Here is an 18,253-nt window from a genome sequence, read left to right as displayed (position 1 = left end):
TATATCAGTTGGCACTTGTTTTGGTGGTGAGAAGTGTGGGACCTATTCTCCCATTAAACAGCTTTATACAAAGGCTTATGTAGTTGAAAGGCTTTAATAAAATGGAGAATTGTCACACAAAACGATGCCTACAATTCATGATAATGGAATTCGCTACTACAGGCTATCTCATCACAAGATCTAGCTCCACAAAGCTCTTAGCAATGTCTTGGAGGTCCCATTTATGCAAAAACATGACATGCTTATGTACAAAGATTAAGTAACAATCCCCACACTTTCAAGTGTTATTTTCATGGGTTTTCATAGAGAGCCTACATTTTCTTAATCCAAAAAGTCAAGATTAGGTTGTCTTATGAGGTTTTTAGAAATATCATTTTACATGCTTTAGGGCCCAATACTTGTGTCCTTTTCACAATTGGGGGGGGGGGTTGTTTCTACATGCAATTTATGCATAATTTTTCGACATGCCATATAAATAAGGGAAAAATCTCCAGAAAGCTACCAAATTATCTGGACTCCCAAATTATCTGGACTCCCAAAGATTGATTTCTTACATTGATGCATGTGCCTTGAAAATATTTTTGACTTTACTACCACTCTGATCATATTACTAGGAGGTATTGACACTCGTCATACCTTATAAATGAAGAGAGGAAATTGAACTTTTGTGGACAATCAACTCAAGGCGAGATGACAACTCAAGCCACTTTTTTGCTTTATTTCTCTTTTCGTAAAAAAAATATCATTTATATTCTATTTTTTCTTCTATTTCTCTTTCATGAGGGATAATACGCAACTTTCCTCTATTCAAGAGCAACTTAACACTTTGCATAATCAGTCCAGGCTGCCTGTGTGTGCGAGAGTTTGGCCCATGCAGCCAGCACTAGTAGGAGGGCCAGCTTGGAGATGGTAGCTTGGAGATGGTGTCCGCCAATATAAAAAGAAAAGGCCATCCGTCTTGTATGGATTGTTGCTGGTCGAGATGAAGTGGAAAGACAGAAGGGGCATTGCAAGCACAACTACAAAGCGGTTGATGTAGGAGCATTGCAGTGCCCAACTTCACATTATGAAAGAAGAAGGTGCACTGAAATTCTTGCAGGATGTGGACTCTAAGCGCCACTCGCTAGTGAGTGGAGAGACAACACTGACGTGGACATCTAGCTGCGCTTTGCCATAGTCACATAGCTACCCTTTTCGCCACCATAGTTGTTGAGCTCTGCCATGGTTTAACAGGTCTAGCTCTCAATAGCTTCAATTATAGGGGCGACCAACTTTGCACAGGCAGTGTGGCCCAACTTCACGTCATGAAATCGGCTTTGGCCAAGGCGCTATTCAGGCAGGGTCGGTTGATGGGCTTGCACAAGTCTGAGGAGGCGATGAGCGTACTGTAGGTTCTGGTGAAAGCACCATTGGACTGCAGAGCTGTGTGAGGCTGCGGCGATGAAATGCAGAGATCGGTTGTAGCACACGCTAAAGCCCGGCAAGCGGCAATGCGGTGCTACCAACCGCAAGATGAAGAGCATTATCTTTCATTAGAATGTCATAATCTTGGTTAGCTCGGACTCGTTAGGCCACACTGCCTGCATGTAGAAAGAGTGGCAACGTCGTTTTGGAGTTGTGTGCGAGGGTGGGGAGGTGTCTAAGAAGAAGAAGATGGCATTCAAATTGGGTAACGGCTCTGTGGCAATGCCCCAACCCACTACCAACGTATCCTCCTCCAGCCATTTACTGCCCCTGACTATAGGCCTAAAAAAGTTGCCACCTAGCAACTCCAAAGTGAAGCCCAATTATATATATATCTATATATATATATAGAAGTTATAGGTCTTAAAAATTACTCTGCCTTAGTGCCACGCAGTGCGGCGAGTATGGAGTGTGCACTTAGCACTATGGACAGCTGGAGCAGTGCTTGATGCATAGGTAATGGGTGACGAATTTAAAAAAACTTTATTCCTAGTTTAAAAGGAAGTAGTATTTGAAAAATTATATAATTATAATTTTAAAAAATATAAAATAAAAATTCTTATTATTATTTTATAAAAAGTACCCTTCATGTGAAAAGTTTAATTTTTTTAGCCTTCATGTATATATTCAGACGGAGTCTTTATTAATATATTAGTGCCCACTAGGAGGCACTAATATATTAATAAAAGACTAAGGTTTTAACCTTAGTCTAACCCAAGGTTAATTAAAAAAACAGAGTAGGCACATGTCTTTCACGTTTTCTCTCAGGCGCAACCGGATGTCTCTCTCCCTCTCATATATGCGTCTTCCAACATCGCTATAGTTAGACCATGGTCCTCTCTCTCTCTCTCTCTCTCTCTCTCTCTCTCTCTCTCTCTCTCTCACGAACATGCAATGTCCTTGTCTTCCAACACCGTCCTCCCTTAGTCCTTTCGCCGTAGCGTCATCTCTCTCGTTTCACAACACTGTCCTCTCTCTCTCTCTCTCTCTCTCTCTCTCTCTCTCTCTCTCGTGCACGTGGGGGCTACTGCCCCGGATTGAAAATGCGAGGGGAGGGCTTTTAACCCTTCCCTAGAACCCTCCAAAAAACTTGACAGTATTCCATGCCACGCATAAAGAGCAAAAAATGTCTCCATAAAACCACATCACTAACGTAATTACTAAGGTTCTCTTCTCAACTAATTAATTAATCTAAAAGAGAATTTGGGATCCATATCTATTACATATTAACCATGGACAGACAACCAAGGCACAAGGAGAGGAGAGAAAATAGACATCCTAGATTTCTAAAAAATAAGAGGAAAAAATCCCTTCGATTGACCCTTATATTCCGGCTTCCATTCTTGCGTTTCGCTTCTTAATGTCTTTTACATACCGTAGAGCAATGCGCGAGTTGAGTACTAGTATATATATATATAAACCATGGACAACCCAGGCACAAGGAAGAGAAATCCTGGATTTCTAAAAAATAAGAGGAAAAAATCCCTTCGATTGACTCTTTGTATTCTGGCTTCCATTCCTGTGTTTCGCTTCTTAATGTCTTTTAGATACCACACCAACGCCCGAGTTGAGTACTAGTAAAAAAACATGTCTCTATGTCTCAAGCAAATATATTATTTCAAAGCTCATACTTCTATGGAACCTTTTAAAAATAAATAATGGCCACTGGCACTACGTGTCTAAAGCTCCCTATTTTGGGCCCCACCAAAAGGACGCCCACATTTGAGGTGTGGGTCTATATATTAGCCCTAGTATATGTTAACGCCCTTCAAATCATGGTGGACAGTGCATGCAGAAGTCTGAGGGATGGGGTGTTGGACGGGGAGTTCGCTCCGGCGCTCATGCTGCACCACCATTCCTTGGAAACCGCCCACGGAGGGACTGCGCTCCTCCTCCATTTCCTCCGTTCCCTCGTCTCCAACATCGACGCGGGCACAGCTCAGGCCAAGTAACTCTCTCTCTCTCTCTCTCTCTCTCTCTCTCTCTTCTCGGGGTTCCTCTTGGATCACAATGATGATGATGATGACGATGATTGTCGGCTACTTGGTTTGTGGATGCAGACGGCTAGTGTTCGTCGCTACCGAGCGACGTCCCGAAAGCTACCAATCTTTTCTCGACTCCAAGGAAGAGCAGCCTTCTTGGTTTGCTTCTCTTCAACCAACCAAGATGATGCTGTCTAATTTCTTAAAACGTTACTAAATAACAGACAATCAAGACTGGGGTTTTTAGATACCAGGGGTCTTAGGGTAATATCCTCAATAAACACAGTTTGAAAATGGGAACGGCTTCTGATTCAGGTGATGAGGCTAGATTCAAGATACCCAAACAATGGCTCAAGTCAACTGCTTTCTACGGCTAGTCGTTAGCCGCCGTGAACCCCGCCCCTAAATAGGTCCTAAACAGTCTCTAGCTGCTGCTGGTCAGCTTGGTCACGATCAGGTTGGGCCTTTAAACGTATATTTAACCTTAGGTCTTTCCACACCTGGCCGCCCTACCTGCTGTCCAGCTGCCCAAAACCTGCTGAAATCCTTCCATTCTTTCTATGGACAACCTGCCCGTGCCAGAGTCTGCCTGCCTAGCTATGCTGGGTTTGATAGACACTCAACACATCACCATTTCTTATAGGGGGAAAACAATGCATGCCTTTTAGGAGATACTATCTTGTTTATATAACGCTTCCTCATAAAGTCGAAGTATCTCTGGATAGTAGTCCTTGAAGTACTACGTTGGCATCCACCATTTCGCATCCGATGGCGAATAAATCTTAAATTTCAAGAGGAACTTTTAGATCACGGTCTTTACTCTTTTTCTCATAGAATGAAACACAATCTGTTCTAGTTGCAAAATCTTTGGAAGATTCTCATAGAATGAAAGACAATTTGTTCTAGTTGCAAAATCTTTGCTCTTTCACCACTATTGGATCCTCGAAAAGAGGCTCTTGTGGGGGAGGTCATGTGAATGGTTTCAATGACATAGAGGGCATCCTCCAATGATTTGGAAGGTCCAACCGATTACATACATCGTTGATGATCTTGGTAAAAAGGTCCATAAACCATTATTTCCATTTCTAAACTTTGGTAATCCAAAGATAAAATCCATAGCTATACTCTCCCATAGAACATTCGGAATCGGCAATGGTTACAATAATCATGCTGGCTTTTGTTGACCAAACTTGACCTTCTGACAAACCAAACATTCTTGAACATAAAGCTCAATGTCCTCTCTCATGCTAGGCCAATAAAAATAGCTCTTGAAAGCTTGAGTTATAGTCAAGATGCCTCTATGTCCCATGTAGGATGGACCATGGCATTCTCCCATCACTTTTGGCCTCAAATCCTTTGTTACACATAAATGGGTTTGCATTTTAAGGAAACCCTCCTTGATGACATAGGAGGTCACCAAATCTCCATTTTGCAATCTGTTCCAAATGTCTTTGAAATCCTCATCTAAGACTCTGATGATCCCTCTTGAAAACAAACTCAACACCCATAAGATAATACTTCCAAATCTTTTATGCATGAATGATAGCCATCAACTCTTCTCATACGTGGGTGCGGTCTTCTCGGCTCCTTGAAGTCTTTGACTCTCATAGGCCACAGCTTGGTCCTCTTGGTTGAAGACTGCTCCAATGCAATCTCATGAGGCATCAACTTCTACCATAAAAGGCTTTGATAAGTCTGGAATAAAACACCGTTCCTTTGCTAGCATAAAATTTCAATGCTTCAAAGGATTTCTTTTTCAGCTTTGGCCCACCGAAATCCCACGGCTTTCTTTGTCCAATCATCCAATGGACTAGCCACCATTGCAAATCACTAGAAGGACTTCCTGGCATGATGTTAATCTGATGATCTTCCGGTCTCTCTGGTTTCTTGCTTTGGCTTGTCGAGACAATTTGCAACCAAGTGTCCCTTCCTTCCACATTGAAAACACTTACCTTCTTTGGCATATTCCTCATGGAATCACTGTGTTGTTACAAACCTAGCATATATTTTTACTTCAATTTTCAAAGAATGTACACTACACCACCCCCCCCCCAACTCCCCCCCCCCCCCCCCCTCGTGCGACTAGCCTTAGGCCCAAGATCCTCCCGTAGTTACCATTTTTCACCCCCCCATAGGTGCATTTTATCCGCCCGTAGACAATGCCACCAAGTTGCTTGAGGGGCAATTTTCTTCGAAAGAGTGGAGGTTTGTCCTCATTCATATCCTTCTTCTCTCGAAAAAAGACAGGAACAAGGAGAACCGATCACCACATAATTCAACTAGCAAAAATGGATTTAGGCATGCCTTTTGCATGATTGTGAACCTGAGAATGGAGAAAAGTAATGTCTTCCAAGAAACCCTATAGGAAGCTTGCAACTGGGAGTGTCTCACACTGTTCTCCAACCAGGAAGATAGTGCGAAAACTTCTACGACACCACATGACCAAGAGGGAGTGTCACAGATCAAGAATAATTTGGACCAAGAAAAGAAGTGCCAAGAGTCAGAAGCTGTGCACAGTCCAGGTCCAGGAAGCCTAAGAAGGGTGGAGCAACAAAATCAGGAAGAACAACCACAATAACTAAACCCCTAGACAAGGTTCAAGGGAGCCATGGCATCATTAGCCAAAAATTTCCCGGTGTTCTTAGGAGAAAAAGGGGAAGATGCAGATCTGCATGTAAGAATGTTTGAGAAATACTGGAAAGTGGCCACACCTCGGGATGTGGAAGACCCAAAGTTGAGTGAAATCCACAGAGATACTTTCATGAATGGGTATCAAGATACCAAGACAACCATTTCCAGACTTATAAAGGGGTCATGATTGCTTTTATGGGAGATTCTACAAGATAAAGCCTACAACTCTTCTCTGTGAGGCTCGGTTCTTGATTGAGATCTGTCTTTAAACTTCTTCTTTTGGGGTTGATCTTGGTTATCTGTTAAGTATGAGAAAAACATATAACAATCACAGCTATAAGCCGGAAGAGAATAGAATCACCCCAATATGTAAGGTGATTTCAACTATTGAGGAGCATCATGATGCCATGTAAGACCTGTGGTACTAGAGGAAAAGAAGATGCCATGGTCCCATTCTCGCATAAATATCACACGCTTCGCCTGCGCAGAACGAGAGGGCCTCTGAATGCGAGCCCAAGTAGCCATAAGAGTGTGGATGATATCACCCCATATAGTACTAATGCATTGAGACCCAAAAATCTGGACACCCTCAATAGCTTCCGTGCATCTAGCTCTCTAGATCTGCCATGCTGTAATACTGGCAATAATCTCCCAACTGGTGTCAATCCTCTGTCTAGGGGGTGTATAATCAGAGTGAGGAACATCCTGCAATAAACCATGCTCGGCAATACCTCTACGAATGAAAAAAACAGAATCTGTACCACTGTCCTCATAAAAAAGTTGCGGATCGGACTAGGAGAGCCAAGCAACTGCCCCCTAAGTCACATGCATGGCTCGGCCACTCAATTTGCCCATAAGTTGGGCTACAGAACCCCAAGTCTGCTGTGCAATGCTGCACCCCCATAGACAATGTTGTACGGACTCAGAATCTGCCGCACATCTAGGACAGGAAGGTGCTACACCGAAAACTGATCTCCACTGATTGGTGGGGAGACCACCATGTAAGAATAACCAAAAGAAATGAGAGATCTGGCTCCTTCTGTATGAGTGCCAAAGTCTATGCCAATATCTGCGCTGTATCACTGGAGATATATCATAGCTCTCCCAATGAGGCCTGAGAGTAGGGATTCTATGCATCTGTCGAGTGAAACTGAAAAAAGGAAGGCTTTTCAAAGGATCAAAGGCATCAATCCACTCCCACTCTCCTGGATCCCACTGAAGATATTTGATAGGACTGCCACCATATAGCCACAAACACCAAGAGCCATGAGTCACTATCTGAGGAGAAGGGTCAATGAACCAGTGCTTCCTCGAGCGACCAACAATCCTCACTGGACTAAGCCTAGTGTTTGGTATGATCTCCTCCATACTACATCTCCTCAATCTCCCACCAGGCATGATAGAATACATGAGGAAATCTGTATGCTCCTGGCCTGGCAGAGCAATGACCTGCAGAGGTATGTCTATCCTCGAAAAAACTCGGATGATAGTCTCCGTGAAAGGTCCCAGAAAGCCACTCATGCGGAATAGCTGCATCAATCTGATCAATACGAATGCGCGAGCCCCTAAGATGCTGAGTGGATGCAACTCTCCGATCCTCCGGAAGACTCTTAAAGGTCTTCCAAGCAAGAACTGTGTATGCGCATCTCTCCCATCCTGACCATTGCATATAACGAGATGCACCAAGTGGCCGACCAGCCTCATCCCTAATGAACTCGTTCCACATAATAGGTTGTCGGTCAGCCTCGTCCAAAGACCTAGGAAGCCTTTGTCACAAAAAATATCTCATGCTTCTCCATGCTCTGACAATGGTTGCAATAAGAGGGGAAGATGGTGCCCTAATATGAGCCTCTGTGAACAAAAAACGTGTGTTGGGCTTCCAGTCTCTCCCGACCCTGGGTGTACATCTGGAAATCTGAGACAAGAAAAAATCCTTCCAAGGCTCAGTGCCTGGTAGGAAACCTCTGACCACAAGTTTGCAAAACAACGCCCTGCATTGAACTTCCGGATCGATAATATTCAAGCCCCCCTCTCTTTTGGGTTGAATAACCGTGAGCCAAGCTACCCTGGTACGAGTGTCTGAGGTGCCATCCAAGCCCGACTAGAGAAAATTTCGGATCAATCTCCGCAATTGGCCAATGCACGCACGAGAGAAGCACCAACAAGAGGCAATAAACCAAGCTGAGGCAAGCAAAACCTGATTAGCCACCAAAGCTCTGGAGGCTAAATCTAATCTCCTGGAGCTCCAATGGAAGAGCTTCTTCCGGATACTCATAAGTACAGGAGCAAACTGCTGTGTAGGAGAAATATCAATCCCAACTTGGCATCCCAAATATCTAGCAGTACATCCTCTGCTGATCCAAGTAAAACCAAGCTCTGCACCCTAATCAACTCTCGGTGAATCATTAACCCAGAAACCAACAGATTTGTGCCAATTAATGAGTGCCCCTGCTGCCAAACAGAACTCCTCTAGTGCTACCCGGAAGGAACATAAGCATATATGTGAAGCCTCCAAAAACAGGGCTATGTCATCAGCTAACTCAGAGTCAACCAACTCCTCATGACTACGAGAGGCAACCTCAATCTTGAAATACCAGCAGTGGAGCGGAGAAAGATGCTCATGGCCTCTGCAACTATGATATATAATAAAGGGACTAATGGGCAGCCCAGTCGTACTGAGCGAGAAATTTGAAACCGCTCTCCTCTATCACCGCAAGCAAGAACTCTACTGTGGGCATCACGATACATGCATGAAACTCCCTTGATCCATCTTTGAGAGAAGCCCATATGACTAAAGTACCCTCAAGAAAGTCCCAATCCACTCTATCATAGGCCTTCTCAAAAAACAAGAGCAGAATGGCTAAGGGCTGATTGCTCGCTTTAGCCCATTCGACGGCCTCCCAAAACGAGAAAATGTTATCAAAGATGCTCCTGTCGTGTAAGAATCCATTCTGGGTATCATGAATAACATCGTGCAAAATTGGCTGCAATCTGATGCTCACTGCCTTAGCAAGAATCTTATAGGCAGTCCCAAGTAAGGTGATAGGTTTCCACTGGTCAATCAATGTCTTATCCCCGCTCTTAGGAATAAGATAAATAAGCCCCTCAGTGAGAGAAGAAGGCATAGAACGTGTGTCCCACATCTCTTGCAAAGCCGATGTTATCTCAGCCCCAATCTCATCCCAAAAAGTAGTGAAAAAAACAGGGGAGAGGCCATTCTCCCCTGGACACTTACCATGAGGTAAGGCATGAAGAGCATGACTGAACTCCTGCATAGAAAAAGGGGCATCTAGAGCGGCACACATCTCCTCGGTGATCAAATGTGGCAATGCATTCCAAACCTTCCTTTGTGCCCTGTGTCTCAGATCAGAATGCGGCTCAGCACTAAGAAGCTGGCAATAGAAATCGGTGGCAATCGTCTAACCATGAGAGGATCTGAGTGAAGAGTGTCATGTGAATCCTGCAACTGCCTGACACTATCTGTGGCATGAGATGGGCCGTGAGAAGCAAAGAAATGTTTGTTACATCTGCCACCCATCTGGGTCCAAAAGGATTCCTAGGCATGGAAACGATACTCCGCGCGTTGCTCAAGAGAGTGATGAAGTTCTTCTCTAATAGTACATAAAGAATCTGCAACCCATTGAGCATGAGGATGTTTCTCGTGCTCTTTCTACAAGTCAGCCAATCTACGTCTAATAGCCCTTTTTAAGTCCAAGGCCTCTTGCTTCTTAGACAGGGCACATGTGTGATAAAAGTCACTAATATCACAGAGAGCAGAGGCCAGACTTTGAGAGGCCTGTAAGAAGTCATGAGATCTCCAAATATCAAGCATACGACGCGATAGTTCTGCATCTGAAAACAAAAGATTAGGGATGCGTACATGGGGTGTTGATCCATGGCAATTCGGATCTCTAATACATAAAACCACTGGGCAATGATCCGATTTGGAGGTGCCTGTAGTAATCAAAGTATGTCCACCTCTGTTGAGCACCCAATCATCCACATAAAATCTGTCTAACCGTGCATAGATACATCCTACATCTCTTCTCCTGTTAGACCATGAATAAAGAAGAGTGGATGGACTCCTCAAAATGTCATCCTCATGCCAACAATCTCTACCATGAATGGAGAGTATAAACCTCTCCCAAGACGCACTTTCAAGAGGATGCACCAAGCCCTCATGTCCACCTCTTTTATCCGTTGGCATCTCAACCATGTTAAAATCCCCACCAATAATCCAATGGTCGGCAAGAGGCATCAATGTAGTGAGAGATTTCCAAAAGGCAATCCTCTCACCTCTATGGTTAGGAGCATAGAGGTTGAGAATACCAATGCATGTAGTACCCTGCATAAGAAGGATCCACTGCGCTCTCGCAGGCAAAATGACACCATGTCCAATGATGCAAGGCAAGATCAAAGCTGAAACAGAGATACAAACACCACCCTTGGTATCAACAGCCGGTGACCAAAAGGTGTGTCCCGAGAGAAGCTTGCCTGATCTCTCACACTGACTAGCATCCAGTTTATGCTCTTGCAAGAGCAGTATATCCATAGGTCCACTTGTGACTGCACAATGAAGCTGGGTTTTTACAATTTGTTTCCGTCGACGCGGAAAAAAAACCCCAAGACCTTGAATGTTCCAAGAGACAATCCTCATAAAGACTCCGAGTAGGAACGACCAGATCTCGTGGTCGACGAAGGACCCCCTTTAGAGGCGGAAGTACGTCTCGCATAGGTAAGGGAGGGAAAATCTGACGATGTAAACCTTACCTCTCTCTCCCACTCCGGGGAAAAGCCAGGGCTAGTCCTCAGAACTGGAGAGGTACCATGACAATGCGAATGTGCAACATCATCCTCAAGGGTGCAATCATCTTGTAACTGTAATGCAGCATCCTCCTGTGAGGGATCGAGATCATGTGCCTGCAAGGCCTCATCCTCCAAAAAAGGATCAACATCCTGTGAGGCAAGAGCTGCATAGGGGTTAGGGTGCTCCACAGGGAGTGTGGGTGAAGGGGCAGGTACGGGGGTCCGAGGGTGCCTGCCATCCCTAACCACAACCCAACGCTGTGTGGTTTGCTGTGGCAAAGGAGCAGCTGGAGTCTCAGCATCTGCAGAAGGCCTCTGATGGGCAGGACCACGCCGCCTCCTAGCATGGTCCCTGGATCTGGGACAATCTCTAGCAATGTGACCTTGTCGACGACAAATCCGACACTGGTCAGGTCTGCCTGCAATCTCCATCCTCTGGCGGAAATGAGATCCGTTAGGTCTCTGAAGCATAACATGATCATCCGTAATCGATGGATCGAGAACAAGCACAAGGACCCGGGGTACACCATCAAGAGTGGCGGTAAGGCTGCGGAAGCTGAGGCAGGAGAGCTCGGGAGGATTGGTACCTCTAGAACTTGGCCAAAGGATGCCCCTATGGAAGCTAAAAGCTTCCAATAGGACCGAGGAAGAGCAGGGAACCGTAGTGAGACCAGGGTAAGGCGCTGATCCTCCACCACTGGATCAAAGCCCACCTGGTATTGAAAGAAGAAAATCTTCCTAGGACCAAGAAGAAAGGGGCTGCTAGCCAAAGCTTGAGAAGTAGCCTAAACGAGTATCCTGAAAGTGCACAATCAGTTCCGAAGGGAAAGCTTCAAGAAGCCATTCACGGGCCTGTGAACGAGAAGGGTGGGAACCATAAACTCTCGCAACAAGGGTAGTCTGGACCTCAAGGTCAATGTCGTGCTGAAGAGAGGTGAGCTCGTCTTGTGAAAAATTGATGATTCTCCCGGCCAGTGGGGGTGATGAGAGATTGGCTGCGGTAGAAAAAGCCATAAGACCAATCAAGAAAAGTGGGCGGCCAACTTGAATCCAGATAACATAGCTGCTGGGAAAACAGGAGCAGAGGAAGGGGGGCAAAGGCGGGGAGCAGCTGGGGAAGCAAGGGCAAAGGGGCAGGCAAAGGCAGGCGGAGGGCAGCAGAGGGGCTAGCGGGGGTAGCTGAAGGGCAGGCGGGGACTGAAAGGCTAGTGAAGGGCAGAAGTTGGGCAAGCGAAGGGGGGTGCGAAGGCAGCAGAAAGGCAGGCGAAGGCAGCAGAGGCAGGCGGGAGCAGCAAAGAAACAGGCGGAGGCAACAGAGGGCAGGCGGGGGCAGCAGCGCAGGTTCACGTCACTTCAGCAGCGCAGCTCACAGTATTCGCACACAACCCGGGAGGACTGTTTTCAGCATCTGGCGCTCACTCCTGCAGTTCTTTCCTCTCTCTCTCTCTCCTCCAGCGCTGGCCGTACAGCAGGCAGCCGGCTTGCTTCCTATTTGCCTTTTCCCTCTCAGCGCTGGCTGTACAGTTCTTGTTTCCAATTGAGCGTTGGCCGTACCGGTGGGCTACAGCTGGCTCCTTTTTCTCTTTTGGCTGTGCACTGTTGACAGCATATGTTACACATGCATATGTGGATAGAAGCTAGAGGAAACTTGGCGTACAAGTTGAGAAAAGCATAAAGTTGATATTTTAGGCCAATCTAGCTACTTTTAGCAGAAAAGGAAAAGAACCACCCAAAAGTAGAGCTCGGGAGGTGTTCCAACTTCCACTTTGGGATCATCATCAGCAAGTTCCCTCATCTCCTGGCCGGCTGCAGTCTCCTCGTTTTCCCTTCAGCGTTGATCGTACACATATGCAATGACAAGCATTAAAGCTCCTAGACGAATTGCCTTTTAAGCAATTCTATCATCTCCAAAAACTCTTTGGCTTTACAAATATCAAGGCATGCTTTGGTGATTTCCTTGCATTGGCCATACATAGCAGCAGCAGTCGGTTGGTTTTGTTCTCTCTCTCCTCTGTACGTTGGCTGTACACAGCTACAACCACCGACTGCTCTCTCTCTCTCTCTCTCTCTCTCTCCCCCTTCCTAGCCCTGGCCATACAACATTGACTGCAAGTATCCCTATGTGCTGGCCGTATAGCTATCTGGTGGTGTTCTTTTCCTTGCACTGGCCGTACAGTTCAGTATCCATACTGAAAGCCCAACAGGGCGTGCTGTGACAGACTCAACCACGTATCGAAGAGAGAATGATATAGAGAGAGGGGGGAGACAGAAGGGAATACGGATCTTGCACAATACACCACATTGAGCGGGGAATAGGCCTCGCCTCCTTTCAGGAGTTTATTTAGGAACAATCCATGGGCACGTTGGCTAGGATCAATACAATCAATGAATACAAAACAAACAGATATGCCAATGTAGGATATCCAAGTCGATGTCGATGTGTAGGCATGGGATCTCTGATGCCGAGCACACTACGAGGATGACCCACAAGTATCTCTCATTGGGCTAGTACCAAATCCAATATCCAAATCGAATGAATCCAAGTCCAATGAATCCAAATCCAAATCCAAGTCCAAGTTGATATCCAAGTCTAAGTTCAAGTTCAAGTCTAAGTTCTAGTTCCAAGTCTGTCATGTGCACAGTGGGTATCTACCGTGTGCTATACGCATGCAAGACTAGTTTCGAGGCTTGGGGAAACTTGGAACTAGGCAGGCTGATTGACGAGCTGAGTTAGGGATATACTAACAGGCGGGCACCCAAGTATGGACGGGCGGGCGGCCAAGTGTGGACGCCCGATGACCGGCCAAGAGCCTATAAAAGGGTGGCCAAGGTTAGTTATTGTAACATAGAGAGTCTCGCGAGTTTGTGAGAGCTCTATGGTCTTGGAGCCTGGATCTAGTGCAGACGTGCACCTGCTTTGTGCAGCCAAGGCCGGCAGCAATCTCGAGGCCCGCGAGGGCAGCTTCGCGGCGGTATGGGACGTCGTGAGGAGGAGATTGGTCGGTACGTCAACCTAGTTAGCTCAGCTCGTGGCTCGGTGGGGACAGCCAAGATTGTGGGCTTGCCCACGGCTGTCATGGTTGGGAGGTGAGTCAGGCCTGCACCCCCTTGCTTGTTTGTTGTTCGTTTGTTTGCAGGATTCGAGTTTCGAACCAAGATCGATCACGAGGGAAGATCCGTGGGGATTTGACAGTGGTATCAGAGCCTACCTCGTGAACGAGCAAGTCGGTAGGTAGAGAAGAAGAGGTCGAAGAGCGGTATGTGTTAAAAAAGCTTGCTGTTTTTTCTGTGCATACTGCAGTTTTCAGATTTTGTATGTGTTTTTCCTTCATCAAAGAACCCCATGTTGATGGGAGATGGTAGGATTAGTAAGGGTTGATTGCTTTTGCAAAGAAGAGGCCTTGTGTGCAGTCGCATGTACAGTCATGAGAGAAAACAGGAAAAAGAAGAAAAAAAGCATGTTTGCTTTCCTGTTTCAAACGTGAGAGAGAGCGCAAGAATGTTGCTTTCGTTGAACGCTTGAACGAGTGAGCACTTGTGAGAAGGTGGCTACGCGGGCAGGTGGATCGTTGGCATGTTTGCAGACAGCGATCTCGAGGCCCGCGAGGGTAGCTTCGTGGCGGTATGGGACGTCGCGAGGAGGAGATTGGTTGGTACGTCAACCTAGTTAGCTCAGCTCGTGGCTCGGTGGGGATAGCCAAGACTGTGGGCTTGCCCACGGCTGTCATGGTTGGGAGGTGAGTCAGGCCTGCACCCCCTTTGTTGTTTGTTGTTCGTTTGTTTGCAGGATTCGAGTTCGAACCAAGATCGATCACGAGGGGATCCGTGGGGATTTGACAAAGTCCAAGTCCAAGTCCAAGTCCGAGTTCATATCCAAGTCTAAGATCAAGTCCAGGTCCAGGTCCAGGTCCAGGTCCAAGTCCAGATCCAAGTCCAAGTCCAAGTCCAAATTCAAGTATCAAATTCAAATCCAAATCTCAAATCCTTGCAAGAATCACTCGCCCATACCATGAGTAATCTCCACAACTCCTACAGCTTTGTTGATGAAGAAAACCATGCAAAAGCTCTTTCTGGCAAGAAAACTGATATAAAACCTGTTTTAATGGTTTTTGGGCGATAAAAACCTCCAAAAAGTAATTTTCAGGGTTTTTGGAGCAATTTTAGGGTTTCTGAAATTTTTAGTCCGTACAGCTGTTCCGCACATGCCCGTACAGCTCTGTAGTAGGATTGTACAGATCCATACAGTCGTACGGACAAGTGATGACATGGCACAACAGTTGATAGAGACACTCTGAATCAGCGGGCAGGGATGAAAAATTCCATGATTTGGTTCATGATTAAGTAGATGATGATGGAGAAGATGATCTCCACGCTTCAACGAAGATGGCGACGCGATGAAGAGGTTCTTCTTGAACTTAATGCTCAAGACATACTTGGGGAAGCCTTGCTTTTTGCCAAAAAGTGATGCTTTTTCTTTGCTTTTAGTCTTTTTAATAGTAAAATATTACTCAACTTTCAAAAGTTCTTGTTTTGCTTTTCTAGCTTTAGGGCCTTGCTTTTTGGCCTTGGAGCTGCTTTTTGAAAAACCGGCTTTTAGCTTTTTGGTCTGGCTTAGTCTCCTCTTTCCAATGGTATTCATGGCTCGCAGTAATCCTCTTTGACTTTTTGCTTTTTCTTGCTTTTTGATCAAGAATGGTACTTTCTCTTAATCAAACCTTATAGACCTTGTCCCCATGTCTTCTTCCACTTGTCTGGTGTCCAGGCATGGGTTTCATCATGTGAAATAGAGCTAGGAGGGCCAAATAGTTGCATTCCCTCCCTCTTATATCATAGTTGTCCTCAACAACTGTGGACTGCAAGCGTTCCAAGCACATCCATATGTTCCATGTATATCCATGTGTTCCAAGTACATCATGTTCCTCCATATGTTTCAAGGTACTAGTTCCATTTGGTGAGCTTGTGCGTCCGGTCTTTCCCCATATCTCTGGTGTTATTTGCTCATCTGGCAACATCTCAATGCCTTTTCTTTGACCAATAACTTGCATCTTGATGGTACTTCTTCAGAGCCTGTCACGTGTTAGATATAATAAATGCAAACTTATGCAAAAACTAGACAGAAGCTAGTCAATAAACAAGTATGCATCATTCACGTCTACTAGGTATTCTAGGTATTGGCCAGGTAGTCTAGAGCCCTGTGGATTATCACATGCCATAAATCCAAGCATTGTCCACACATCAAAAACAACACACACAAAGTCAAAGAAATTCAAACATACATCAGTATGCAATGCACAAGTAATGATCCTCATAATCATGGATTGTCCTGTTTGGTTTCATCGAAAACCGTGCTCAGCTACTTGTCTCCTAAGGGAAACCTCTCATACTATCGCTCAAGGCCATTTGGTCACTAGGACCGCCTGAGAGTTCACTCAAGGCCATGTGGTCATTGGGACCGCCTAAGAATTCATCAATAGTCATCTGGGCCATCTGGTCATTGGGACTGTCCGACTATGAAATCCAATACGTTCATCTGGGTCATCTGGTCGCAATGACCACCCAACTACGAAGTCCAATACAGTCATCTGGGCCATCCAGTTGCAATGACCGCCTGACTACGAAGTCCAATACAGTCATTTGGGCCATATGGTCGCAATGACTGCCCGACGACGAAGTCCAAGATATGTGGTATCATTGCTGTCCAATGGGTCATTTGGCATCGTTGCCTCTCATAGACAAATCTTATTCTGGCATTGTTGCCGTCAAAATGGGTCATCTGGCATTGTTGTCTCCTATATACAAATCTTGCTTCTTGGGCTATCAGGCATCAAAGTTTGTGTCTGGTGCTGAAGTGTCTGTCTATTGCTTCGAGTTCCCAGATCGGTTTCATTGGTATTAGAGCTCAGCCTTTCTAGTAGAGCAAGCCTTTAGAAAGGTAAGGAACCGCGTTTGATAGCTATCCATATCATGGACAGGTCAGCTTTGTTGGGTTACGATCCATACAAGTGTTTTGAGCAGATGTTTGTTGAATTCCAAAAGACTCTTGACAGTCAGCAAGAGTTCTTTTGTGAGGAATTAAATAAGCTTTTGAAGCGATTGGCTCACAAACACTCATCTCTGGCCGGCAGCAGTCTTCTCTTTTTCCCCTCCAGCATTGACCGCACACAGTCATTCCTTGCGCTGGCTGTACATAGTAGCAACAGCATGTTGGTTCTGTTCTCTTTCTCCTCTGTGCGCTGGCCATACACAGCTGCAGGAGCTGATTGTTCTCTCTGTCTCTCCTCGTGGTGCCGACCGTACAACGTTGACTGCATACAGGTATCCCTGTATGATGGCCGTACAGCTTTCTGGAGGTGTTCTTTTCCTTGCGCTGGTCATACAGTGCAGTATCCATACAGTCTTGGCTGTGCAACAGACGGTGTTTGGACTGATTTTGAGATTGTTTGGGACAGCCTTTGGAAAGCTTTTTGGTGGTGTTTGTATCTTGATCTTGAGCAAGAGTTTGAAGCTTTGTGGAGAATCGGGTGCAAGTTTATACGTGCACCTTGGTTTCTTGTAAAAGCTCTTACTCTTAATAAAGAAGTTCATATGGGGGGTAGGCCGTTCCGGCTCAGTGCTGTGTTTTGGTATTGTTTGTGGTTCTTTCATTGTGTTTGGTGTTGAAGTGCCTGTCTATTGCTCCGAGTTCCCCAGATTGGTTTCACATGGATAGCATGTAATATGAAAGCTTCATTCATGTCTCTCGTCATTGTGATTGATGAAGAGAAGAGTAGAGAGAGGGGGAGGAGGGTGGAACTTATGCTTGGGCAATGGATTATGGAGCCTTGAAGAGAGAGGAATAGAGGATAGAGGGGGCAAAGAGAGAGAAATGTTATAAATGTTATATTAACGTCTTCAAAAGGCCATAATGACCTATGAGACCTAAGAGAGAGAGAGAGAGAGAGAGAGAGAGAGAGAGAGAGAGAGAGAGAGAAAGAAAGATTTTATTAACGTCTTCCAAAAGACCGAACTCGGCCTATGAGACAAATCGGTGTACCTGTATGGGGTATCCTCTGTCATCCCAACAAAATGAAAAAGTACTGAACTAAAAAGCTGAATCTGGGTGTGCAATAAGTACAATGAGTGGTGAAGGGGATGGAGCTCTACTACTAGGAGAATGCAAAGCTATATGCATATAGTATACAATCATGATATGCAACCTAGCTAGCTCCATCCTGTACCATACTCGGGGTATAAAATGGTATACATCAATGAAGGGGGTGTCCACAGCTCCCTGAAGAACATGCCTAGGTGTGCTCTGAGGCGAGCTAGTCGCTCCGCACCCTCTTTGTGAAATTGAGCTTTGATCTCTGTCATCTCTCTCTGGTATAGGC

General features: G+C 45.6%; 1 protein-coding gene across 4 annotated transcripts in view; it reads left to right on the top strand.

Annotated features, from left to right (window-relative positions):
• The first annotated feature begins 3,224 nt into the window (after positions 1-3,224).
• LOC147615141 (elongator complex protein) overlaps positions 3,225-18,253 on the top strand; it is a 78,492-nt gene continuing 63,463 nt past the window's right edge. For all 4 annotated transcript variants that reach the window (XM_086779135.1, XM_086779132.1, XM_086779131.1 and 1 more), the window contains exons 1-2: positions 3,225-3,412; positions 3,525-3,605. In XM_086779135.1, the coding sequence (XP_086635261.1) occupies positions 3,254-3,412; positions 3,525-3,605 (240 nt within the window). In that variant the 5' untranslated portion in view covers positions 3,225-3,253. The remainder of the gene's footprint in view (positions 3,413-3,524; positions 3,606-18,253) is intronic.

Source organism: Cibotium barometz, chromosome 40, assembly GCF_041138505.1.
Source record: "Cibotium barometz isolate CiBa-2024 chromosome 40, ASM4113850v1, whole genome shotgun sequence".
In the NCBI taxonomy this organism is placed as follows: domain Eukaryota; kingdom Viridiplantae; phylum Streptophyta; class Polypodiopsida; order Cyatheales; family Cibotiaceae; genus Cibotium; species Cibotium barometz.
This window is presented reverse-complemented; position numbering and strand designations above follow the sequence as displayed.